This window comes from Ovis aries, chromosome 2 (assembly GCF_016772045.2).
Source record: "Ovis aries strain OAR_USU_Benz2616 breed Rambouillet chromosome 2, ARS-UI_Ramb_v3.0, whole genome shotgun sequence".
In the NCBI taxonomy this organism is placed as follows: Eukaryota; Metazoa; Chordata; class Mammalia; order Artiodactyla; family Bovidae; genus Ovis; species Ovis aries.
Genome location: NC_056055.1, coordinates 51,034,087 through 51,050,469, shown reverse-complemented (window position 1 = coordinate 51,050,469; position 16,383 = coordinate 51,034,087). Strand labels below are relative to the sequence as shown.

At 39.8% G+C, this 16,383-nt stretch overlaps 1 protein-coding gene across 3 annotated transcripts in view; it reads left to right on the top strand.

Annotated features, from left to right (window-relative positions):
- The window catches only part of FRMPD1 (FERM and PDZ domain containing 1), a 158,305-nt gene that overhangs the window by 118,378 nt on the left and 23,544 nt on the right, over nt 1-16,383 (top strand). For all 3 annotated transcript variants that reach the window (XM_042243233.2, XM_027964407.3, XM_042243234.2), the window contains 4 exons: nt 8,068-8,225; nt 9,045-9,147; nt 12,431-12,476; nt 15,810-15,917. In XM_042243233.2, the coding sequence (XP_042099167.1) occupies nt 8,068-8,225; nt 9,045-9,147; nt 12,431-12,476; nt 15,810-15,917 (415 nt within the window). The remainder of the gene's footprint in view (nt 1-8,067; nt 8,226-9,044; nt 9,148-12,430; nt 12,477-15,809; nt 15,918-16,383) is intronic.

The following is a 16,383-nucleotide window of genomic DNA, read 5'->3' as shown; positions in this document are numbered from 1 at the left end:
TCACTTTTTCATATATGAAATTCCTGTGTCTGTGGGTGAAAACTTGTATCTCTTCCTAGGCTAGCTATTCTGTTTAATTGATCTAACTGCTTTCTTTCACACACCTGCATTAAAACTATTTATATTTATTGTCTGTTAAACTAGAGTTTTATTCTCTTCATTTGCCATTTTATATTCTTATCTGCCTTTCCAAGTGAACTTTAGAATAATTTTATTGTATTATTAAAACAATTTTGTGTAAGATTTACTGAATTCTCTTATGTGTAATCTAGAAACGTTGGTTTTATAGATCAAGACTTGAAAAAAATCTAAGGAGTTTGATGAATTTCACGCCTTCTTCTTGGTGCTTGGTTTTATAAACTTCAAAGCTTAAAAAGACTTCTTTCAATTTATATTTAATCTTAATATTAGTGTGTATTAGTATTAATCTAATGTGCACACATATGTGTTCAATGAATACACATATGTCCACACAGGCGTATGTATTCACAAATGTGCAAATGTGCATCATGGCATCTTTGTGTCAGAAGTCTTGGCTATTGGTTTTTCCCTCCTTCTAAATTTGCTTGTTCATTATAACCATAGTCTGTTTACTAGTTATAGGAATGGTATTTTTGACCTTTCTAATACTCCTAATGGTGTAGAAAGACCATTTCAGGTACCAGTTTTTAATTGCTATTTGACCATGGACAAAAGGGAAAGATTTTAAGAGAACAGGTTAGAAAGTTCCTGTGCTGCATCTGTAGGGTCACCCTTGTCTTCTGAACCTCCTTTTTAAAGTAGCAGTGGCATACTTTCTCCTCCTCTCAGCTGTAAGCTTTTGCCCTGTAACACTGTACACACAATATATACATTCAGTGGTCTCTAGAAACTATCACAGCCACAAGCCTAGTCCCGTGATTATGAGTACAAGATCAAGTTCTTTCTGGAACAGGCCACTCCTTCTATTTCTTCTTTCTTTGAATAAACTTTAGATTAAAAATCCAGTTTATACCAGACGTTCACTTTTAAAATCACTCCAGCTGAACATAATACAGTGTTTAAACATAGATTCAAAATAGTTTCTCCACATCCTGTTGGAAGTCAGAGGTGAATTCTTTGTTATTACAAGATAGAGCCAAATTTATTTCACAGCCTATCAGAGAGCAGATAAAAAGCCAGAGAATATTTGAAGCCTAATCTGTCTCCATCTGGTATTTTTTTTCTTCTCAGGGTTATTGATCAGCTCAATGTGAACTTATAACCCATAAAACATAGAATGAGTTTACCTGAGGCTATTTTCATGATAAATTTAACATGTGTTTTCCGGTTCTACCTTAGGATCCAGTTATCTGATAAGATTTCTATTAGTGTCGCCAGGTCTTGCACTGTTCCGATGTAAAACCACAGGAATGATCTCAGATTTATGATTTAAAACCATTACAAAGGCAGCAGACAGAGGCTTTTGGATTGCCGGCGTTTAGTTTGATATTTATAAGATTCTTCAGAGGAGGAAATTTTGCTGCAGAGATCATTTCCTTCAGTTCCCTGTCGAACATTCTTTTTGAGGAGAGACTATAGCTTCGTCCTGTTTTTAAGCAATCCCTTTCCAAACAAAAGCCTAGATGTGGCCTTCGGGGAAAATGTCAAATCCAGACTTTGGGTCAAAGCTCCTGACACTGTCCAGGAATTAGTCAACACAGCGGGGCCTCGTTTGTCTATCATTGTTGGGGAGCATACCCTTCCAAATGGAAAAGTCAGATAAATAAAGACTACTCGCTTGAAAAGCATCCAAATGAATTCTGTTCTAACCACATGGTAAGGTTTGTCTATTTCTTTTGTCCTCTAAACATTTATTAAGCCTTACTCTATGCCTAGCACTGATTTCAGCACATGGGGGCAAGAAAGACATGGTTGTGCTATATGAGCTATTGTCTAGGAAGGACAAGAGACTTCACACTGGTCATTACAAATATGATATGTGTTTCAAAAATTGATGTACAGATTTTGTGTACAGGTTCAGCAGAGGGAGAGGGATATTTCCACCAAAAACAGAAGATTGAATAGGAGCTATGCAGGTAAAGTGTATGGTGGGGTGTTTTGCGAGCTGTATCAAGGGCTGGGGGATATTCTAGGCAGAAGGAAGACCTTGTGTATTTGAGGAACTCCAAAGGAACTTGTCTGGCTAGAACAAAAATACTGAGAGAGTGAATGGCTTGGTTGTAGAGGCTTCAGTGGTGAGCAGGGGCTGTATTAAGCCATACTAAGGTTTTTGGATTAAGTCATTCAATCAGGGCAGACATATGAGCAGGATTGCACTTATTAATATAATATCAATCTAGTTGCTGGATGGAGAATTGTTTAGGTGAGACAAGAATGAAAAGTAGGGAGGGACTTCCCTGGTGGTCCAGTGGCTAAGACTCTATGCTCGCAATTCAGGGGGCCTGGATTCGATCACCGATCTGGGAACTAGATCCCATGAGAATGAGAGAGTGAAGTCACTCAGTCGTGCCCGACTCTTTGCGACCTCATGGACAGTAGCCTGCACCAAGCTCCTCCATCCATGGGATTTTCCAGGCAAGAGTACTGGGGTGGGTTGCCATTTCCTTCTCCAGGGAATCTTCCCGACCCAAGGATCGAACCCAGGTCTCCCGCATTGTAGACAGACGCTTTACCGTCTGAGCCACCAGGGAAGTCGACATGCCACAACTAAACGAGTCTGCATGCTGCAACTAAGACCTGGCACAGCCAAATAAATATATTTTTTAACAAAAGAATGAAAAGTGGGAAGACCAGCTAGGAGACATTTAGAGCAATCTGTCTGTAGGACAGGTGACAAGGTCCTGAAATAGAATGGTGGTCATGGAGACAGAGAGAAATGGATATCTTTAGAGAGTTTTGAAGTCATGACTGGGGTAAGAGCAGGGTAAAGTCAAAGATTACTTCCAGGAGTGTGTCTTTAGCAACTGATCACTGTTCTCCAGATACCATTTATTGAGCTCTGGGATATGAAGAAGACGGGTCCTGATTAGGACTCATAGTCAAAAGGTGGAGCTGTATATCAAATTAAGCAAACTTACAGGACAAATGACAAACATTGAAGTCTGTCATATTCGAATTTACTGCTATTTATTAATGGCTATATACACATTTCCACCTTTGCTAATCATATTAGGTGTACTATTTTGTATCATGCTCTCTATATTCAGTATTTTGCTCATATATTCACCTAACAAACAGAGATGCTTTCTATGGGCAAAGTTCTTCACTCAGTATAGTGAGAAATAGTGGGTAAATAATGGTTCCTGAATTCTGAGAATTTGCAGTCTATGCGGGGTGATAATATATGGAATCAAATAGCTGTCACTGACAGTTGAAGTGCTCAAGGCCAGAAGGGCTCAGAGATGAGTGAACTTGTGTCTAGCGAGGAAATCAGAGGAGCATTTTTGGAAGAGGTAGCATTTGAGCTGGATTTTGATTGGCCTCACAGTTTCCTGTGAGGCAGCTGCATGAACTGAAGCCCAGATGTAAAACTGGTGCAGCAGGAAAGGTTAGGCTGGAGTGAAGGCCTGGGAAGGAGAGTGGGTAGAGAATGTTGGCTAAAGACAAAAGACCAAGAGGGTAAGGTTGAAGAGTTTAACTTTTATCCTATGGGTGATGGGGAGTTGTAGGGGCAGAATAATCCACACAAGGGGGTTGGGGCAGTTTAGAAGAGTATTTTCTAAGCTATATTTCCATGTATGTCTAAGTTTCACAGGCTTGTGGCCCTTCATTGTTGTAGAGTCTTGGGGCAATTCCTTCCTATGCTTGATTTATCCATTCTCTGTTGGTGGTTTCAATTTTTTCAACTATTCTAAATAAAGCTATGGTAAATATTTTTGAATACACAATTGCCAGGGTGTTTTGAGCTCATACTCTGTTCTAGGGCTTTATGATACAAGGGAATGTTTGTCTTCTAGGAACTCATAGTCTAGTGCAAACAGTGTTTTTTATTTTGGGGGCATGCATGTTACTTTGAGGAATGTTATTCAACATGGTAACAGAAGGTCAAAGAAAATGATCAAATTTTAAATTCATATATAATTTCCTTGATGACTTTCCAAAGAGAGTAAGCAGCCAATTTATATGGTCACCCTTAAATCCCAGGGCCCACGCATGTTGGACTTTATTATTTTAATTCCTATGTAGTGCTTTAGTGACACGTAATAGTTCTCTGTAGTCCATTCAGTTGTTCTTCTTTGATCACCAGAGTTGTGCATTTTCTGTTATTTACCAGCTTTATTTCTTCATGTGTGAGTTTTCCACTCACTTGCTTTGAGGATGTGAAGTCTGGGTATTTACTGCATGTTTTTATGTCCATTCTGCATATATTTTTATTGTAAGCTTTTTCCCTCCAGGATTTTATAAGTTGATTTACTTATTTCCCACAGCTCCATCTATACATTGCATACCATGCAATTCACTCACTTAAAATGTACAACTCACTGATTTTTAGTGTTTTCACAGGGATGTAAGACCACCACCACAATAAATTTTGGAAAATTTCATCACCCCCGCAAGAAAATCTGAATGTATTAGCAGTCACTCTCTATTTCCTTTCTAAACCCTCCTTCCCCAGCCCTAAGCTATCACTAATCTACTTTCTGTCTCTATAGATTTATCTAGTCTGGGCATAGCACATGAATGGAATCATACAGTATGTGGTCTTTTGTGACTGACTTCTTTCATTTCGTATGATGTGTTCAAGGTTTATCCATGTTATAGTACATATCAGTATTTCATTCCTTTGTATTTCTGAACAATACTCTGCTATAGAATATTGTTTTTGTCATTAGTTGAGGTACACTTGGATTGGTTCCACTTTGGAGCTATTATAAGTAATGTTGTTACAAACACTTGCGTGCAAACTTTGTGTGGACATATGCTTTTCAGTTTTCTTGGATGTATGCCTAGGAGTGGAATTGCTGGGTCATTCAGTGTTTAGTCTGTTAAGGAATTGCAAGACTATATGAGGGTTTTGTTTTTCTCCACATCTTAGTCAGCACTTGATCTATCTTTTTGATTATAGCCATTCTAGTGGGTATGAAGTGGTATGTCACTGTAGTTTTGATTTGTATTTCCATAACTGCTAATAATCTTTTCATGTCCTTACTGACTGTATATTTTCTTTGGTGAAATGTCTATTCAAATCCTTCACCCAATTTTTATTTGGGTTGTCTTTTTTGTTTAACTGTATTATAAAAATTCTTTATATATTCTAGATACTAGGTCCTTATCTGACTCTTTGCAACCCCATGGACTGTAGCCTGCTAGGCTTCCCATGGAATTCTCCAGGCAAGAATACTGGAGTGGATAGTCAGTCCCTTCTCTAGCTGATCTTCCCAACGCAGGGATTGAAGCCGTCTCCTGCATCACAGACAGTTTCTTTTACTGTCTGAGCCACCAGGGAAGTCTCATTAGATATATGGTTTGCAAACATTTTCTCCTATTTTGGGCATTGCCTTTTCACTTTCTCAGTGGTGTCCTTTGAAGCACAAAATTTTCAATTGTGAAGTTCAGTTTATTTATGTTTTCATTTGTTGCTTGTGCTTTTAGTGTCATATCTAAAATGCCACCGAAGTCACAAAGGTCTATTCTTATATTTTCTACTAAGAGTTGTATAATTTTAGCTCTCAAATTTAGATCTTTGATCTGTTTTGAGTTAATTTTTGTTTGTAAGAAATTAAAAGCTTTTTTTTCACTTGAATTTCTCTTTGTGCTTTTCTATGTAGTTATCCAATTTTTTATTTCCTTGTCTTTATGATTTGGTTATTGAAATTTCACATTCAAACCATCCCCCTTATATCTGATGCCTATCTTTAATTCTCCAGTCCTTAGAAATGTGTCTCTTCTCCAGAACTGGCACAAAGGGTCCACATTTATTTCCAGGTTTTGTAATTCTCTCTTTTGACCTTTTTGAAATTTAATACTTTGTATACTGCTTAGTACCACAGTGTGGTGATTTTTTTTACCATGTTGAATTATTTCTGGCTAGCCGCATAATATTTTAAAAGACTTTCTGGAATTTCTATTCACTTTCATTGGTAAAGACCAGGCCATGCAGTTTTGATCATTGCTGCCCTCTGGTAGGAGCATGAAAATAAATTAGCTCACTGCCTGGTGCATAGTTAGTGCTCGATGGATGTTGCAAGTGATCATTGTTATTGTCGTTGCTGCTCCTCTTACTGTCATCAATTTATTAGGTCTTTTTTTTTTAATCTGGAAGGCTTTTGAACCAGTGTTCCATCACGTTTATATTTTCATTCAGTGTTTATGTTCATTGTTGACTCTGTAGTCTTCCCAACCAGGAATCCAGCATCAGTATTACTGTGTCTTCTGTTATTATGTCAACTTTTTAAGAAAACCTAGCTCCTGGTACACATTCAGCTATTCTGTCTTTAATGGGTTGTAGGATGGTTTTTGCGGCTGTGTTTTATGTATTTATCCGGCAACTCCACTGAACTTATTTTTTAAGTACTAGCAATTCTTTTTGTGGATCATTTTCTCAGTGTAGATCGTCATTTGTTTGAGAAAAAAAAAAAAGGTATGTTTATTATTCCTCTTATCATTTTTCCTTCTCCAATAACTATTCCAGGCATTTCTCCTGACACTTAAATAGGAGTAGTGTCTAGGGTGTCCTTCCTGTTGCTTTTTCAAAGGCACACAAATGTTGATTTTTGTTTTTCAGTGTACTATATTATTTATTTTATTTAGAGAGGCCCTTTCGAAGCTTTAAAGTTTTTTTCTTTTAATCAGGAATACCTATGGTTTTGGTCAGTATAAATTATCAGAGTTTTCTGTCTCTTCTCTCCTGTTAGGTCTGGCTTCTAATACTTCTCAGTACTACCCATGTGCTTGCCTAGGAGAAATCCTTTCTTTGTTCCTAAGGGAACTCCTTTCTGGATAATGTGCATAATATGGCTTTGTGCTTGGACTTGTCACATGCATGTTGGTTCTTTGAGGCAGTTTTAAAAAATATATTTCCTGCTCCTTGTTGAAACTTGAGATTATTATAAATGACAGAGAGGTGATTTTCAGATAAGTGAGGTTCTATTGCATTAGGAAGAGTTCCTGACAGTATTTGGTAAATGGATGAGAATAAATGGAAAACCTTAACTGCAGAACCCCAAGGAAGCTGTTGCTCCTCCACATTTCTGTTGTGTATAATGACAATAAACACCTTATCTCTCACTATATGACCTTCCTCAGAAAGAACCACTGACCCTTAGAAAGACAAAAGCCATTTGCCACAAACGAAAAATAGCTCGTAAATTCACTTTGTGGTATTGAGAGGTAGAAGATACAACTTTCAACTTATCTGCTTTTAGATATACTGAAAACACACATATTTTTAACAATTAAAATAGAGGGAGTCTGTGCTCTCTGGGATTATAGATTGGAATCCTCATAGATTAACAAAGCTGAAGGGGAAGCAGCATTCATCATAAAGCAAAAAAAGAAAAAAATCACCAAAGAAACAATTCGCCTATAAAAATTAGTCATCATCAGACATCCAAACTGAGCAACTGCTTGCTGCTACTCACGATCCATGTTTTTCCTCTTTTGTACCTCTGCTGAAGCAGTGCTCCCTGCCTCGGTTGCCTGTCTGTCTGTCCATCCATCCATCCATCCATGGATCCATCAGTCTATCCATCCATGCATCCATGCATTCGTCCACTCAGCAGCAGTTACTGAATATCTTCTTTGTGCCAGGATTTGGGCTGGGTAGATATACCCTCGAAATCTCTCAGATGCCATCTCTTCCAGGTAGCAAATACTTGCCTGATTCCTTCTCCCCTAGCCCCACAAAGTTAAAACTGCTCCACCTCTTCTTTGCACACTCACAGCACTTTGTGACTTGTCTTTCAGAGCATGGTGCTGTGTCCTGCTGTTTTATTTGCTGGTGTTTGTGTCTTCTCTCTCTCGAGAGGAGAGTTAGTGTCCACTCAGCTCTCCATCTTCCTTCTCCAGGCTGTTTGGGGCTGACCTGGTTTGTGCCACCCACTAGACTCCCATTGCTGTCTCTTTTACATGCTGCTTCTCTTGCAGGGCTAAAGTTGCCACAGCTGATGGGCCCCCCGGGATCCCAACCCAGACCATCATCCCTGTGAAACACACAGTAAAAATAGACAAAGACACCCTCCTCCAGGACTATGGATTTCACATCTCCGAGAGCCTTCCCCTCACAGTGGTGTCCGTCACAGCAGGTAGGGGCTGACTGGGAAACAAGAAAGGACTTGGGCTTCTTGTGGGGGATTATCCCTGGCTCTCTTCCCATATCTCTGTGCTATAACATAATGCAGAAAATGCTACCCCAGGAAGTTAGAAAGGGCACATCTAATTTTGACCTAATTCTGTCTGGGGCTTTGCACCTTCCTATGGTACAGAGAAGGGGGGCCCCTGTGTACTTGCTGATCTGCCTCGCAGGCCCACTGGCCTCAGCTGAGGCTTTGCCCATCCATGGCCCCCTGGCCAGTCTCAGGAACAGTGACAGTTTTGGGATCAACAGGCCCTCCTTTCTGAACCCTGCATGCTCTGAGCTGGGAAGAATTTCTCGTCAGACAGTAATAGAAATTATTGATTTGTTTTCACTTGAGTCTCTGTAAAATATAGGCTGTATCAGGAGAAGAGGAGCAGGCTGGGAATGTCTAGTGTTTGTTTTAATTCTTCAGTTATGTACTGATGTGAGATCTGGGACCAGTTAAAATCTATTAATCTTAATTCACACACACATACACCCCAGATTTCTTTAGAAATGAATGTAGTAGATTTGTTGGCTGGCTCTGTTGACTTTCTTCTGCTAGTCCTCTTTCCTTGGACAGTCTCCTAATATCCCTTGAAGGTGATGGATGGTAGGTATATTATCCAAGATTTGTAAACAGGGAAACTGAGATCCATGTGAGCCCAAGTCTGGCTAGGGGTGGGGATGAGCTGGTGCCCCGGAGACTGGATCAGGCTGTGGCTGTGACACATTGGGTCTGGGCCCTCCTGGCATGAGCACCATGTATTTCTTTTCTCTCCAACAGGGGGCTCTGCTCACGGTAAACTTTTCCCTGGTGATCAGATCCTCCAGATGAATGATGAGCCTGCTGAAGACCTTTCCTGTGAACGAGCAGTCAATATTCTGAGGTACTGAGTTGGCTTCCATCATCCATACAGTTGCACAGATTATTACAGAGCAAGAATGAGTGACAGAAAGGGCATAGCTGATCCTCTGTGATTTAAGGTCCAGGCTCCTTTAAAGCAGCGACAATAGCCTCGTTTTAGAATTCCATCTCGGTTCCTCTCTGCTCCTTTTCACCTGCCTATAAATGAGATTAGGAGGCATGGGTCCTATATTCATCAGCCCCCTGCAATGCCCAAAACACTATGCTAGGTGCTGCGGGGAATGTAATTATGAATGATACATAGGCCCTACCCCTTAAAGATGTACAGTATAGCGTTGTTAAAGACTCCCTGAAGAAGGAAATGACTCCCCACTACAATATTCTTGCCTGGAGAATTCCATGGACAGAGGAGCTTCCATGTGGGCTACAGTCTGTGGGGTCACAAAGAGTTGGACATGACTAAGCAACTAACACTTTTATCCCTTATGGATGTGTAGGGCTGTTGTAACATATGGCAAAGACTGGACTAAATCGATACTAAATCTACTTGTTGTTCTTTAACACTTTGAATTCTCTTCCTAAACCTTTTTGGTGTAGCCTGCTTGATATATATGTAGTTCCATTGATACGGCACCTACTACCGTCTACCTGGTGTCATGTGATTTCTGTGAATGCCTCACTTTCTGCCTTGACTGTGATCACCTTGAGACCAGGCATACAGCAGGTGCTCAATGAAACAAGTGAGTGTGGTTGGCACTGGCAGCTGGTGACCCTGGTTTTAAGACAGAGGAAATCAGTGACAGGAGTGAGGAGGCCTGACAGACATTCTATAGGTCGATGCAGGCTTTGTCTTTAAAAACTTCCACACAACTCTGTTTGAATGACTTTATTTAATATAAATAAAGGGAAATGAGAAATAGAGCAAAGCCACCTTGAAGATACTTCAAGTTTATACTTGACTTTGTGCCTTTTGGTGAGTGGTGGTTTTCCTTTCTGAGGCCTGTCGTGTGCAGCACACACTGAGTAACAGGCACTAACAGCAAAGTCAGAGAAAGAAAATGGAAATGCAGATGCAGTCTCTACCCTCAGGAAGCCCACAGTCTCACTGTGGAGAAACACACACGCAGTGTAAGATTTACAGAGGTTCCGCTGAAGTATAGAAAATAGGATTGCCAGGCTAAGGTGAGTGGGTGGGGCAGCCAGGAAAAGGATTTGATGATTTCTGTTTTAAAAATGAAAGATGGTTATGGAAATTGTGAAGTTTGCTTTCCCAGTTATTGGGTGATTTTCTCAAAGAATTTCTCAATTCCAGCAAATTGGTTTTACATTTTCAGTGCCACTAATATCTCTGCCAAGTTAGATCGAAATCTGACTAATAAATGAAAAGTATTCACAATCTAAAACAGTAGACCAGAATGTGGGTGTTTAGGTGACATTGAACTCAGGTCGATTCACTGGGCAAGGAGCCCTGTGGGGGAAGGGACTCCACTCCCCGATCCTTAGGCTCATAGTGCAGATACGAGTCACGGAAACCCCACTGAGATGGAGGGCAGACAGTGTATCTGGAGAAGCAGGGGAGGACTTCCCCGGTGGTCCAGTGGTTGAAAATCTGCCTTGCAATGTAGGGGACTTGAATTTGATCCCTGATCAGGGAAGATCCCATGTGTCACAGAGTGACTAAGCCCACTCTGAGCCTGCGCACTAGATCCTTTGTGCCACAGCTACTGAAGCCTGTGTGCCTAGAGCCCGTGCTCAGCAGCAAGAGAAGCCACTGCAATGAGAAGCCCACGCAGTGTGGCTCAGAGTGTTCCTCTCACGCCGCAACTGGAGAAAGCCCGTGGGCAGCAATGAAGATCCAGCATAGCCAGAAATAATAAACAAGTTAATTAATTAATTAAAAAAAGAGAGCGAAACAGGGGAAAGGGGTCATAAATGCTGGAGATTCCTCTAGCTTGTGAGGAAGTTGTGGTTTGGCAAAATATAGAAGAGTCCAGAAGTATTTCAGCTGGCCAAATTCTACCTTAAATGCTGGGCAGAATTTGTGCCTCAAAGATGGAGGTGAAGGGCAGACCAAGTAAAGTGATCAGGAGGAGCCACTGGCTGGGGAGTTGGGGGTGCTGAGTCGTTCAGTTTGTCTAAGGCCCCGGATGCCTAGACAAAGTTCTGACAAGTGAGGTCCAGAGGATGATGGAGGGTCTTGGTGCTGACACAGCAAGTTATTCTCCTTCTGGCAGGAGGAGCCACCAAAGACTGCTGAGCAGGGATGTGACCTAATGTTGGCTTGCCCCTGCACTCTCGGCTACATGCCTTGTGTGGGAATCCCGGGACTGTTTACTTTTGTAGCATAGTTCCCAGTGTTGGTGTCATTTACAAAAGGAAAACAACCAAGCAAATAAAAAGCCAGCAAAATCTCTAATTCCTCCAGTTATCTATGAGGCCAAACTCTCCTTCTGAGAGCTCTTGGGCGTTGGTTTCCTGTGAATTCTCTTGGGAAAGACCTGTTCTTACATTAAATGGGTAAGAGGCAGTCTCCAGACCCTTAAAAACCTTGGGTTGAGTTTATCTGTTTGAGGCAGTAACACACAGGCAGAAATAGGCCTCGATGTTCATCTTGCAAGAAATCGAAAGTGTTTTGCAAGCTGCTATTCTATGTAGCAATGGCAAAGGAAAAGGAAAACATGAATCAGTTTTTCAGTTCTATCCTCAAAAAAGTTGAAGTTTGGTGCTTATCTAGTTGATTTGATCACCTTTGGAACCTAAGAGATTATAACAAAACAAAAATGTCTACTATTTGATTATAGGATTGTGCTCATTACACTTTGTTTTCTTAAATGCCAAAAACTGATTGGCTTTAATCTGATAAGTGTTATCCACATTCTTTTATTCTGTTTCATGGATATTTAGCCAAGTTTTCTGAAATAGCAACCTAAGTTATCTGTGTTATTGCTGTTTTCTCTTCAAAAATATTTTGGACATAAACCTACCTAGTGGTCATAGCAACTAGATGAGTCTTCCATCGTATAGACTAAATGAAGGCTACGTGACTTCATTTAGTGGCTGTAGGTATGGACAAGATGGTAGAGACAAGTATCTGAAGACTTTCTTAAGGTCACAGTGGCATTTGGGACAACTTAAGTTCTTTCACAGATCACTGCTTTCTCAATGTCCTTCTCAATTTTGCTGAGGCAAGAGAAGCTGCTTTGTCATTCTACAGTGTCTTTGATGCCCCCAACCCCACACATGCACTGTCATGTATCACCCAGGATGATAACGCCTTTTTTGTTTATTCTTTTTTTTTTTTTCAGGGAAGCTGAAGATTCTCTTTCAATAACAGTCGTTCGCTGCACATCGGTAAAGCTCTTTCTATGTCTTGTGTGTTAGTTGCGCTCTTCTTGGCCCCAAGACCCTGTACCACCAGCAGAATATCCCTCAGAGAATAAACAGGGAAGGCAAAGGGCATCAGAGAAGCTGTCAGGCAGTCAGTGTTGCTTGAAGACCACATATGTGCTCATATTGTGGAGAACTCGTATGTGTGCCCAGGCTTCGAGAACTCATGGGCTAGCAAAGGAGACAGACCTGGGATTATGCAGGCGACAAGGGTACCAAGCTCAGAGTTTCAAGACGAGTCTGAGTGGCATCACTGTGGAGAGGCCCCGTAGTTTCAGTTTTGAATTTTGTGAAACAGAGATGGGGACAATAACTGCCTTATCTATCTAATGGGTGTTATGAGGACCCCGTGAGGTGTTGGGTGTGAACGTGTTTTGTCAGCCACAAGGCAAGGCACAGAACAAGGCACAGATGATGCACAGGGAAGCAACAGCCATCCTAAACCACCACACATTTAGGAGCCTTTTGTATGTGGTAGAGGGAAAAGTACATAATCGAATTGTAAGAGAAAATTACCAAGGAGGAAAAGTTGACAGAAAATTCTCATTCTGAGAGACTTTAGTACATACTTCTTAGCCCTTGGTCACTAATAGACAAAAAAATATAAATAGGGGCATAGAGAATTTTAATAATGCATTTAATAATCCAATCTAATTGATCCCATATCAGGCTACCCAAAAGCTAAATTTCTCGAATAAGCAACTGTATAAGTGTCTTCTCTAGAATACAATAAAGCACAAATTGATAACTATCAAACACTTAACACCACCTAGTCATTTGGAATAAAAATGCAATTTCCTAAGTAAAGACGGAATCAAATGGAAAATTAAAAATTATCATTATAGACTAGCTAGAAAATAATTAAAATTTAGAGCTCTATTTCTTAGAACTTATTATATACAGTTGAGCTGTACTCAGAGTAAAATTTGTAACCTTAAACAAGAAAAAAGAAAACAAGTCAGGAAAATACTCAGTGCCAGAAGTATAAAGAAAGACTAATAAAATAAGCATAAAGCAGATTAAAGAAAATGATAAAAATTTAAATCTAAATGATGCTTTGGAAAAACAGAAAAATTAGAAATTTGATAAATGCATGGGCTAGTTCTTTACAGGAAAAAGTAAAAAAATTGAAGAACTTGAAGGAAAAGAACTATATGGGCCTTATGTGAAGGAAACTAGAGTAATACTGAAGGAAATAAAATGTTTTCTTTAATAAAAGAGGAGATACATGTTCTATTCCTTGATAGAAAGACTATTAATACATTGGATTTTCTCATATTAATGTGTATGCTTAAAGCAAATTCAAACTCCCTGTGGGAATTTTATTTGGATTTTGACAATGTATGTCAAGGTGAGACTTATCAAGAAAAACAATTTTTTTTTTAAAGAATAATGAGGATGGCCTTGAGGTACAAGATTTTAAAGCTAATAAAGCTTCAATAATTAAAATAGTATGATATTGATGAAATGTTGGATATATCAATCTAATCAAATAGAAAGTCCAAGAATAGATACTAGTATAAGGGTTTGGTATATGATAAATATGGCATCCCAAATCAATGGGAGAAAAGATGATCATTCAAGAAATTGTCCTGGGACATTTCTTTAGGTATTTGGAAAAAATAAGTCTAATCCCACACCATTTCGTGTTAAAAACTTAAATATAGAAAACAAATCATAGAAATGTCAACAATATGGAAGGGCATCTATTTGGTCATAAGTTGCAGAAGGAATTCCTAAGCACATAGGGAGTGGGCATAAGTTATTTGATTCTGTGCAAAGAAATTGTTGTCTCTTCTCCTTATTTAACAAGTGTTATCTTTTTGGTTTGTTTCCTAGAAATAGAATAGGAAAAACACTCACCTAAATAGAACTAGGAAGTTTGCCATAAATATGACAGGCCAAGTGTTTTACACACACATAAGTGGAGATTCTTCTATTCTACATAGAAGAATGTATCTATGGAATAATGTGAAACCAATACATAAAAAGCAGTGTACTGAAAGCTAATTGCTGTAAATAGTCATGCAGGTGTTGAGAGATTCTTTTCATCTAGCTGATTATCATCTCAATGGAGAACATCTGAATTTTAATTAGGTAGTTTTTTTTTTAATTAGGTAGTTCTTTTCCTACTCTATTTCCAAGAAATGAAAGCAGAAGGTAGCACTTGTTAAGCAAGGAGAGAGGGAAATAGCATATAGCTGCCTCCTTTTAAAAAATAAAAAGTATAAAGGGGGAAAATTAGCATGATCCAGTACCATTCCTGAAATTCTTATGAGGTTCCCCAGAAGAAAGGAGTGTGAATACTGTACTTTGGAGGTCCTGCAGGGAAAGCTGATACCAGCCCAGCTGATGGTCCCCGAGGCCCTGAGAAATGCCCTGAAGATTGTCTAGCCCACTCAGACCTCTCACCAGAAGTGATAGGATCATAAGACAAATGATCATATATATTTTACTTCAACAAGAATGCTCATTATTGTCTGAGTGGATTCTTAGAATCCTCAAATGGTTTGAAATTGATTATCTAAACCAAAGTTGGAATATTAATGACTACTTCTCTAGAACATAGAATTTTATGATCAAAATATATTTTGGTTTAATTGTCTATATCTGTATTTCTATTATTAATATAATGAGCATTACATTACTTTAAATTATTTATTAGAATATGAATGCTAATATTTAATGTCTTATTTAATTTGTGCCAAAAGAAAATCCTACAAGGTAGATATATTGGTAATCTCCCTTTTACAGATGAGGACACTATGACCTCACACACCCCCCACACCCAGAAATCAGTAGAGCTGGGCTTTTTCCAGGTAGTTAGACTCTGGAACCTATGCTTATTAGCATTATGCTGTTTTTACTTCCTGGTCCAACTCCCCTGTTGTGCAGAAAAGAAGACTGAAGGCCAAAGAGGGGAATGTACACACACACACTCACAACTGGTTTTCTTCCATAATAATTTATGTTTAAGGTGGTTCTCAGAACTGTTGAGTAGCTGAAGTTGGGTTAGAATTCAGGTCTCTCTGTTCACAGGCCAGTTCTCTTTGTCTTCATCATACCACAGCCTTGGGCCAATGTGTTAAAGCTTTAGCTTTTCTCAGACACACAAGACATATTTGGTTGAGATCTCTGAATTTCATGAAAAGAGATCTTTAATTGGATATCATTCTTCTCTGTGGTTTTAAATGAGTTCTCAGCAGCTGCCAGAGCTTTTGCTTTTAAGAAATGAGAGGATGTACGTGGCTTTTCTAAAAGTCCTCTTCTAAAGTGCGTCATGTTGATGTTTTGCAGGGAGTCCCCAAGTCCTCCTTCCTGACAGAAGAGAAGCGAGCCAGGCTGAAGACCAACCCCGTGAAGGTGCACTTTGCGGAGGAAGTGCTCGTCAGTGGACACAGCCAGGTGCGGCACTGGTCAGGGGGTGGCAGTGACTGTTCATGAAGCAGGCAAGCTGCCTCCTGGCACTATCTCCTGGAGACACTGGCATCCGCAGCATGGAGGGGACAAAGTGGGAGTGTAGTGGGCTCGCTGGAGGCGCTATGCTCCCTCAGTAAGGTGCCTACAAACCATGGACAGGGAGAGACACACTGGGTATGACCGTGTCTTTCTGAGACTCCATTTTTCTGGCTGGAAATTTCAACATGTTCCAGTTATTCGCTTCTCATTCTGAATCTTCTAACTTAGTACTCCTTCTGAAGGTGATACGTTAATAGTAGAGATGGTGGCAGGGGTTGCTTTTTTAAAAGACCCTATCATATACTGAATCTCTAATACGTGAATCAAAACATCTTGGGTACATAGTCCTTCATCATCACCATACCCTGCAAGGGAAGGTATTTTAACAAAGAAGAAACAGAAGCTTAAAGAG